Raw genomic sequence first — 10,000 nt, 5'->3', positions numbered from 1 at the left:
GAGTCTCCTTGAAGGTTTCTATGGCCTGTGATGGATAGCTTCTAAATAGGATGCAATAAGCATTGAAGAGGAGGCAACGTGAAAGTTTGCAGAGAGAGGAACCATGGACGTGCACAAAGACAGAATAGAGACAGTCATGTGGACACTATATAAACAGCTAACTAATATTATCATGCCGATGTACATATAGAAAATATAGCAAAGAGCATATAGAAAGGATACCAAAGGATGCATAATGTTGATGCCATAGGGCTTGTAGATAAGATATCACAGGGCAGTAGCTGAGATGGGTAGATGTAGAAACTCAGTCAGGAGGAAAGGCGGAGCATGAACAACGGGGGCTGTAATCCAGTTGAACCTGCGTGAACTGGATTCAGCGAGAGAGAGCGTGCAACATAAATACACACTAGCCTCGCTCCCTTGCTCCTTACACAGTAGATTTACCCCCGAGATGTAATTAAAGTTAGGGGTGTGAGGAGGGATACTCTGATAGTGAATTAGCTAAAAGCTGATGGTATGTGTGTGATTGTGTGTGTGCGCGTGTTTGTGTGAGTGTGAGTGGTAGAGGCCGTGTGTGTGTGTGTGTGTGTGTGTGCGCGTGCTTATGTGAGTTATGAGAGTACGGCTCCATTTTCACTGGCTGACAGCTTAAAGGATCTTCTCAAACTACATCTCAACTGCGCTGTCAAGAACCATTTCACAGCTTCAGGCACATCTTCACACTGTCCTGAGCCTTCTGTCTCCCTCTCTCTCTCTCTCTCTCCTGTGATTTCCAGATTTATTAGCAAATCGCAACTCCAACTTCTCCCTGTTTGAAACTAGTCTAGTGTTCTAACCCCACCTTCAGCGCCTAATCCTCTAATGGCCTAATCCATAAGTGACTGCCCCTAAAGAACAGAACAGGCTGTCCACTGATTAGTGCAGTCAAAGGACCTGTTATCCGTCTCTTTCTCTTTTCATTCTCGCTCACTTGTTGTCGTCCCCTCCATAGCTAATGATGCCAGCTGGCCAGCTCTCACCAAAAGCATGCCGCCACTCGTACCTCCAGACAAGATGGCCGTCGGAATGCAGGGTGACAAGGTAGGATCCATGACTTTGTCATGGTTTCCATTTTGCGTTCATGCTAATTAATTTCCAGACTTTAAGTTTAACTGCGACATCCACCTGATTTTTGGTGTAATACGGCATCCAGGTCAGGACAGGAAAAGACTAAATTTTCTTGCAAGTATGTCTGTACTGGACAACTATTTGTTTGACAGTAAAACAACATGAAGTATTACTGCACACTCAGTAGAGCAACCTTTCATTTGTTGTTGTATAACAGACTTACTGTAAGACTTACCACATGGCCGGGAACTTAAGGCCATGCTGTGAGCGAAAATAAGAACAGGGACAGTAGGTTATGTGAGCCTCTCTTCTTTAATTAAAAACAGGGGAAAAAATGTCCCTTATACAATCCACTTACGCATAATAAAACATAGGCAGAGTCATTTCTGAGGAACTTCTCACTGCTTTCATTTTTATTTTGGGGGCTTTTTGCCTTTATTGAGATAGAACAGTAGAGATTGACAGGAAATGAGTGGAGGATGGGAGTGGGATCTGGAAATGACTGCGGGTCAGAATCGAACCCAGGTCCTCGAGGACCCCTATGTGGTTGAGACGCCACCACGTGTGCCACAGCCTCCACCCTTCATTGTGTTTTTTGTGGTGTTCTGCCTCTGCTGCCCCCTCTGACTTTCAGATTCCAGATTAGAGATTTTTAGTTGTGTGAGCGTCCATTTTAATGTTATCCCATTTGACTGATTTCTCATAGAAATACATAAAGAATTATGCTAATGGTTACATATGTTCTCCTTGTATCCAGAACCTGGACTCGAACAGGCTGGTGGGGGCAGTGACTGCTCTGTCAAAGCAGCCGCACTCGACCTACGGCACGTATCCCAGTGCGGGCCACCACCCCACCATCTGCTCCACCAGCTCCCTGCCCCGCTCTGCGCCCGCCACCCTGGCCTGGCAGCGTTCGCCCCCGACCTCCAGGTCGGCCTCCCAACAGATCCAGCAGCGGATCTCTGTGCCCCCCAGCCCCTCTTCCCAGGTGGTGTCCCCCATGTTCCCCGGGGAGAGGCCCGACCCCCCTCTGGCAGCCGCCGTGCGCCCCTTTGTAACAGACCGGGGCGCCCGGCCACAGTCGCCCCGCAAGGGCCCGGCCACCATGAACTCGAGCTCCATCTACCACATGTACCTGCAGCCGGCGGCTAAGGGCTACCCCAGCAGCAGCAGACCGGCAGTGAGGGCTGGTGAGTCACAGAGTGGAGTGGGGGAAGAGATGGATGAAAGATGGAACCCCTTAAAAACGAAAGACTTAAAAGGGTCTTTAAGGCAGCTAGACTAACTGTTCAACGTGTCTTCATGCAGCTGTCCTTCATCAATTTTGCCCAATAGGCTTTGGGTGTTTTGGCCCTTTACATAAAAAATGCAAATACATTTAAATGGAACTACTGTCCTGATGGATAGATGAATCGAAGTAGTGCTCCTTAATTCTGGTCTTGAGTGTGCCGAATTCAAGTTCTGATGAAGAAAGTCATTGATTTAAATTGTGTCTGATTTATATATTCTTCTTCATTGTTCCCCCTCCCTTTCATTCTCCAGTCTATGGAAAGCCTGTCCTGCCCTCCAGCTCTACTTCCCCCTCCCCCATTCCCTTCCAGCACCAGAGCAGTCGAGATGAGCCAGATGCCGAGGGTTCCCCCCTACCTCCGCCCAGCGTGGAGAACATCCCTCGTCCCCTCAGCCCCACCAAGCTCACGCCCGTGGCCCACTCCCCAATGCGTTACCAGAGCGACGCCGACCTGGAGGTGCTCCGCAGGAAGCTGGTTAACGCTCCGCGCCCGCTGAAGAAGCGCAGCTCCATCACTGAGCCGGAGGGCCCCGCTGGCCCTAACATCCAGAAGCTTCTGTACCAGCGGTTCAATACGTTAGCCGGGGGCATGGAGGGAAGTGCGGTGGGCACTCCGTTCTACCAGCCAGACAGCCCGTTGAGCTACATGGGCCCGCCGATGATCCTGAGCGAGGACGACTCCACCAATGGGAACGCGCCAGTTCCCGACAGCCTGGCGATGATGCCACCTGCTGTCGAGGTGCCAACACATGACGCCCCTCTGCCTCCGCCGTCCAGGTCTCCTCCGTCTTCAGATGCCAACGAGAACAGGCTGGCGCATCCCAGCATCAACACGATACCCAGTGCTCAGATCGCTGATGCCCAGCCCTCCCCTCAGATGTCTAGACTGGCACTGGACACCACAGAGGACAACAGCAACAACAACCACCGCCACCAGCCAGGCCCCACAAATGCCCATAGTAGCCCAGTACCAGAGGCCTGCACCCCCCCTGCAGTGCCTGAAGTGCAGCCTCAACCCAGCACACCCCCAAGCCCATCGGTGAGTGAATGGAGAACTTAGCTTCCGGAAAAGCCAACACCCCTGAAAAGTACTGTCTATCTTTGTTTCAAATTCCGTGTGACCCTGTGGAATCTGAAATCTGAACTAGTTCACATCCAGCAGGAATCTAAATGGTGCAATTATAGCACCTAGCAGGCTAAAATTAACACAAAAAAGCAAGTCAGGACGTAATTACTCTCTGACGTGTCCCAAATTGAAATGTAAAATGTGGAGTGGGCAATGCAAGCCAGCCACGCTGAGGCCTAATATGTACACTTAACCAGATTTGGGATGGGTATTAGAGCAGTTGCCCAACAGATAGCTGAAGTGCTAACATTAGCATTAGCGCTAATGCTACTTCCTGCCGAGCTCGATTTATTCATAGTGGCACTTTAGCTGGGTCTTGGGCTGTGCGCAGTTGCACACAAATACAAACGTTATGCATATTTGATGAGGCGTAAGTGTGTGGGGAAACACTGAGAGCCTGTTTTTTGGAGACACAGCTTTATTTCCCCTCTCACCCCTTTGGCTGATGATGGCTGCTGGCCCCGGATAGTGTTAGCTTCAGTGAGATATCGCTGCTGCTGCGTGCTCAGGCGCGAATGGACGAGATTTGAACTGGGGCACTCGACTCTGCAGTCGCTGCTGTTATCATGTGCACCCAGCCAGCCAGCCAGCCAGCCAGCCAATCAGGCTTCCTCCTTGGAGAGCCGGGCAGTGTGGAGGTTTACCCACTCATAACCGCACATACAAATCACAGTGAGGTCAAGAGGAACAGTGTCAGGCAAAAAAGCTTTTTGAAGATAGCATGCTGGTTATTATGCTTCAGTACTGGCGTCATCTCACATCTGTGAGCTATGAACAACAAACACCTGCGCTTGGCTTAAACAGAACGGCAACATCACATGACTGCACATTGGAATTAGCTTGTTTGGTGCACCCAACACCTGAGACAGTGATGGATATGTAGTGGGGGGCGTGAAAGGGCCAAACCATCTGAAGGAGAGCCAAAATACAGCAGATTTAAGCGGATTAGCCGTAAATAATCTCCTAATTAAGATATAATCAAAATTCACTTAAAAATGAATAGCAACAACTTTTTTTCCTTTTTTTTATTTATTCTTGACATTTTGGAATCTCTGTGTAGATTAGATGTATTGGAATGTATCATGAGAAAATATAGAAAAACAATATCTTATGTGTTTTAGATCTCAGTTTCTGCACTGACGTCATTCTGCATATGAAACTAAACAGATATTTTTTCTCCAATGTTTTGTTTCTCTTCAGGCCAAACGGACCAATCTGAAGAAGCCGGGTTCCGAGCGAACGGGTCACGGGCTGAGGGTGAAGTTTAACCCACTGGCTCTGCTGCTGGATGCCTCCCTGGAGGGAGAGTTTGACCTGGTGCAGAGGATCATCTATGAGGTATTCAAATGGCTGCCTATCTCAGACTACTCACTGTCAAGTGTACCCATATGTCGCCTTAAGCAAACACGTACAGGGTGAAATGATATACATTTGTTTGGGATAATCCTGATATTTGGAATTTAAAGATAGAAATTGTTATGGAATTGTTAGTGTTAGTATCTGCTCCCACACTTATCAGCATTATCACAGCATTACCATACCATAGAACTTAAGTTACCATAGACCTATCAGAACGGTTCCTCTATATCTAAATCTCTAAATATTTTTTCCCACACAGGTGCGTAATCCAAGCACACCCAACGATGAGGGCATCACTCCACTCCATAACGCCGTGTGCGCGGGGCACCATCACATCGTTAAGTTCCTGCTGGACTTCGGCGTAAACGTCAATGCAGCCGACAGTGATGGATGGTAAGACCAATGGCATTCACCACCTCTGTGGAAAAGGATTAGCCAGATTAGGCAGTACGTGCTTGATGCTTCCTGTAATGGGCCTAATGGTTGTTTGATGCAGGAATCTGTTTTTATCTCTTGGCTTTACATCACTGGATAGACTGTGTGCTTCTTTCTTTAGGTGTAGCTTTTGAAGATTTTATTAACAATTTGTAATAGATAATAATAACAAGTTTATAACAAAGGCAAAACTATTTCTGAAAAATAAAGATTGAAAGGATGAAAGCCCCTAGATTTGTGATGCAACTCCGGACCAAAAATGTGTTTGTGTGTGTTTATCCAGGACCCCTCTGCACTGCGCTGCCTCCTGTAACAGCGTCCATCTCTGCAAACTGCTGGTGGAATCGGGGGCGGCCATCTTTGCCACGACCATCAGCGATGTGGAGACGGCCGCAGACAAGTGTGAGGAGATGGAGGAGGGATATATTCAGTGCTCCCAGTTCCTCTACGGTAATAGAGAGTGTTGCTTTTGTATGTTTGTGTGTGTTTGTGTGTGTGCTTGTGTGTGTGTGTGTGTGTGTGTGTGTGTGTGTGACTGTGAGTATGTGTGCCCAGTGTTCAGGTTTAAGCCCAAGAAGTATGATAAAGGTGGTTGTTTAGCTTCGACGAATTTTGTGAAGGAAAAGAGGCAGCACTCACTCTCCCGCTTAGGTGCTGAAGCACAGTGTTTTTAGATCACCTCCATGCCTCAGCACTGCTGCGAGTGCTATCACCTACAGGCCGTAAAAGTGGAACGTAAATCTAACCCTAGTTAAAGCTCCTGGCACTCCTGTAACCCTGTCTCCCTGCTGGAGGTACCACTTAGACCCGTCATCACTACCCTCCATCTCCCAGATGGAGTCCAAGCCAAAGATATTTATTCCTACCTTCAGGACCGTAATCTCACACTACGCACCAGATGTACTGTAGGTAATAAGTGAAGCATTAGTTAATGGTTGATATATTGCTTTGGTTGTGGCAGTATGCAGGGTGCGATTTGTTTTTGAAGTTTTTTTTTAAGCAATAAATTGGCCTAATTCTTTCCAAGTTAACGGTAGGCCCCATTAGGTAACATTTTGAACAGTTGAACATTTAATGCAAACTAAAATATATAAAATACATGAATTCTTTTTTTTTTTTAAACCAGAGGGGGGGGGGGGGGGGGGGGGGGGGGGGTAAATCCCCCCCAACAAATCGCACCCTGGCCGTATGTGACCATTTGTCTCTTGGCATCTCTCTTACTTTATTGCGTTCTCTCTGTCTTCCTCTCTCTCATTTTCTCTTTCTCTCACTCGCCTTTCTTCTCGTTTGTCTTTCTCTGTGTCTGTCTTCGTCTTTCTCTCACTCTCCCAGGTGTGCAAGAGAAGTTGGGGGTGATGAACAAGGGGTCTGTCTACGCTCTGTGGGATTACGAGGCGCAGTCGGGCGATGAGCTCTGCTTCCACGAGGGAGATGCCCTCACCGTGCTGCGTCGCCGCGACGACAGCGAGACGGAGTGGTGGTGGGCACGGCTGAACGATAAGGAGGGATACGTGCCACGCAACCTGCTAGGGGTGAGGACAACCACCATTTGTACTCACTAAGCCAAATAGATGCCAATCCACAGTAAAACTCAAGAATGTTGGCGAAACCGCTATATGAATTAGTGTGCTGTATATGTGAATAAGACTACAAAGGACAGTATGTATGTATGCAATTATGGGAAGAATGTATTTATTACAAATCATTATTAAGCAGAAAGTTTAATTTTACTGGTGGTGGTGGTCACTTTACAGTATGGAATTGCCAACTACATTGAAATTCTTAAGATACTTGCTAATGACTCAGCTTTCTAATTTATACTATTTTCATAAGTCCTTAAACTCTTAAATGTTTTCTCTGTATTCTTCTGTAGTTGTATCCCAGGATCAAGCCCAGGCAGCGCTCTTTGGCATAGCGCCCTCTGGCTGCCACCATATGCAAGTGCAAGCTCCTGTGAGCAGTCTGGTGATCCACTGGCGCCTGCAGACAGCAGCTTTGCCCTGGGGCACTGCCCTCTCTGCGTGCCTGTGCCCACTGGGCACACCTGGAGAGAGAGAGAGAGAGGGCCATGCCTACAGGCACAGCGCCCCATGTCTGGGTGCCCTGGCCTGGGCTAGAGTCTAGCGTCTGGGGTGCCTCATACATGTGCGTCTGGAAAAGAGAGACAGTGGAAGGAGGGAGGGAGAAACAGACTACAAATACAGATACTCCACCTGCATTCACAGCTGTTTACTTTCATATGGCTGAACCTGTTTTTTTATTTTATTTTTATTTTTTCCCTACCGGATCACGCAGCTTTGTTAGTGTTCTTATTATATTTTCAAATGATCTTTTCTGATACAGTTCACATCTTGTGGTGTGAGTGAGCTAGAAGTGGAAATGGGCATTTGAGGAGAGGGGGAGAGTGGGAACAGAGGATGTGCTGTAAACATTTCAAGGGTGTCCTCGAAAGAATGTTTATTTGTGTGTGTGTGTGTGTGTGTGTGTGTGTGTGTGTGTGTGTGTGTGTGTGTGTGTGTGTGTGTGTGTGGATGGGGGAAGAGTGAAAGAGGAAAAGGTCGGAGACTAAAGTGGGACACAGGAGCTGACTCGGAGAAAAGGAAGGAACCAAAGGCATCCGAAAGTGTTATTTTTTTTTTTTTGGACGAAGAGGACGAGGTGAATCTTGAGGCTAGCAGAGAGGGTTTTTTATTGAAGGAAATAGAGGATGTGGCTCAGGGAGGAAACGGTGTACGTGTTAATTTGTGAATGAGTGCGAATGTGCAGAAGTGAAGGGGGAAGACTGAGAGGAGAGTGATGAGAAGTTTCTTGGGGATAACTGCCAAGTGAGCAGCAAACTATTAAAAACAACCAGAATCTGTTACGGAATTAGTCGGTGGCCAACTCATTTCTGAAATGGTCAAAAAACATGAAAGGCATACTGTATTCAGGGGGAGATCCTCCATTTTGAACTTGTATCCTTACACAATCCTTTTTTTAAACTGAAATACTTAGACAGGAATTTGTATGTTGTATTATATTTTTCCTGTTTAAAGTGTTTGTGATTTAATGCACATTCAAAGTAATGCTTTAAAACTGCTCGACAACAGAATACTCCAATTAACCCTTTAAGGAGTGGATCACAAATATGTGATTAAAAATGTTGCCAACTGAAGGTTCCACTAGATGATGTAAAAAATGATCTCAAGGGACTGTTATGAATGACAGTTGATGTAAATTCTTGATCTGTATGGTATAGTTCTGGAATGACTTGCAAAAAAATACTCACTCCACAAAGAGTTAAAAGTTGTGGATACACTAGTGGCTGAGTGGAATGGCATCATACAACATCATTTACGCAAGGTGTCCTATACATGTATAAAATAAAAGAGATCCCAGACTGGGAAACCTGAGTACTTCCTGTGTGATTTTTAATTTGGGTTGTGCCGTATCATAAAAGTATTGAGACAGATTTTAGATCAGTTTTAAAGGCTGTCAAATCTCTTTTAAAGACAACACTGCGAACAAAAGAGATGTCATCAGGAAAGTGTCTGATGAAGACTAAACACATACATTTACTTTTCTAAATCATTTCGTGAATTATTTCGAATGAAGACCAAAAGTACTTAGATTAAAATTGCATACTAATATGAAACGTCTAGTTATACAGTACAGTTTGAAGATGGCACTGCTACTAGAGATACAACTTTTATCTTGCTGTAGTTTTGATTATTTTAGTAGATAAGAGTAGGTTACGCTGAACGACAGAGGGGTCTGTGGAACGTACATAGAAAAAACGTCTTTTCAAGGGCAGTTGTAGTTCGAGAACTCGCTTCTGAGTAACCTATAATAGACAGTATAATTCCTGTACCACTTCACACTTGAACGAGAAATCCATAAGATCAGGCCTAGGTATTTTAGGTTCTGGCCCACAGAGGGCGTATTGGACCAACGAATTGTTTTCCTCTAACACGAGATGTGTAGACTACAGTGAGGAATTCTGAACACTCGGCACAATAAAGCAGGTGAACTTTGAACCAACTTGGCGTAAGGACACTTACCTAAAGGGTCATTTCAGTTAACAGCTCATCATACGGAACATTATTTAAAGGTAAGTTGAAAAGAAACCGGGTTAAGGCCTTTCGTGCACTTGAAATATCGGATAGCCTATAATAGCCTGAGATAGCAAGAAATTCCCCCCTGGTAGGCTACACAGACAAGACTTTGACATTTCTGTCACGGCAACAGCTGGTGTAGCCTAAAACCTGCATGAGAAAATCCTCATGCTTTCCCAGTAAAAGCTAAGACAACGTGTACCTGCCTGCAGCAGAAATTGTAAGTTAGACATTAAACAAAAATTTGAAACCGACAAAATATTTTTATTTAATATCCCGGGTAACCCTAATTCCAGAGATTTCGCTAACCATGTCGAATCCAGAGGGCTTTCATATCAACACACCACTTCTTGAGAGTATGACCATGTCTAAACGGGCGGGGACCACTGTGCTTTTGAAAATGGAAAGTTCACAACCCTCCGGCTCCTTTAAAATCCGCGGTATCGGACACCTGTGCCAAAAGGTAAGCCCCCGCTTTTACTATGCTGTGTGCTCAGCGGGGTAGGCCTGCCTGTGTTCCGTTTTAATGTTTTGGAAAACATTTTGATTTCGTTTTCCGGCAGACTACTGCCTCCAGTGTTGACATAG

At 46.1% G+C, this 10,000-nt stretch overlaps 2 protein-coding genes across 19 annotated transcripts in view; both read left to right on the top strand.

Annotated features, from left to right (window-relative positions):
* The window catches only part of ppp1r13ba (protein phosphatase 1, regulatory subunit 13Ba), a 49,803-nt gene extending 41,093 nt beyond the window's left edge, over positions 1-8,710 (top strand). For all 17 annotated transcript variants that reach the window (XM_031580449.1, XM_012826866.3, XM_012826863.3 and 14 more), the window contains 8 exons: positions 992-1,080; positions 1,865-2,297; positions 2,650-3,437; positions 4,725-4,862; positions 5,143-5,276; positions 5,602-5,768; positions 6,651-6,850; positions 7,192-8,710. In XM_031580449.1, coding sequence (XP_031436309.1) covers positions 992-1,080; positions 1,865-2,297; positions 2,650-3,437; positions 4,725-4,862; positions 5,143-5,276; positions 5,602-5,768; positions 6,651-6,850; positions 7,192-7,233 — 1,991 coding nt within the window. In that variant the 3' untranslated portion in view covers positions 7,234-8,710. The remainder of the gene's footprint in view (positions 1-991; positions 1,081-1,864; positions 2,298-2,649; positions 3,438-4,724; positions 4,863-5,142; positions 5,277-5,601; positions 5,769-6,650; positions 6,851-7,191) is intronic.
* A 104-nt stretch (positions 8,711-8,814) lies between these two features.
* The window catches only part of sdsl (serine dehydratase-like), a 5,468-nt gene continuing 4,282 nt past the window's right edge, over positions 8,815-10,000 (top strand). The window contains exons 1-2 of one of the 2 annotated variants that reach the window (XM_012826868.3): positions 8,815-9,408; positions 9,709-9,875. In XM_012826868.3, the coding sequence (XP_012682322.1) occupies positions 9,723-9,875 (153 nt within the window). In that variant the 5' untranslated portion in view covers positions 8,815-9,408; positions 9,709-9,722. Of the gene's footprint in view, positions 9,409-9,692; positions 9,876-10,000 lie in introns of both variants that reach the window. The other variant, XM_031580460.2, reaches the window with a different exon arrangement.

Source organism: Clupea harengus, chromosome 14 (assembly GCF_900700415.2).
Source record: "Clupea harengus chromosome 14, Ch_v2.0.2, whole genome shotgun sequence".
Classification (NCBI taxonomy): domain Eukaryota; kingdom Metazoa; phylum Chordata; class Actinopteri; order Clupeiformes; family Clupeidae; genus Clupea; species Clupea harengus.
The sequence above is the reverse complement of the archived record's forward strand: the minus strand, read 5'-3'. Positions and strand labels throughout refer to the sequence as shown.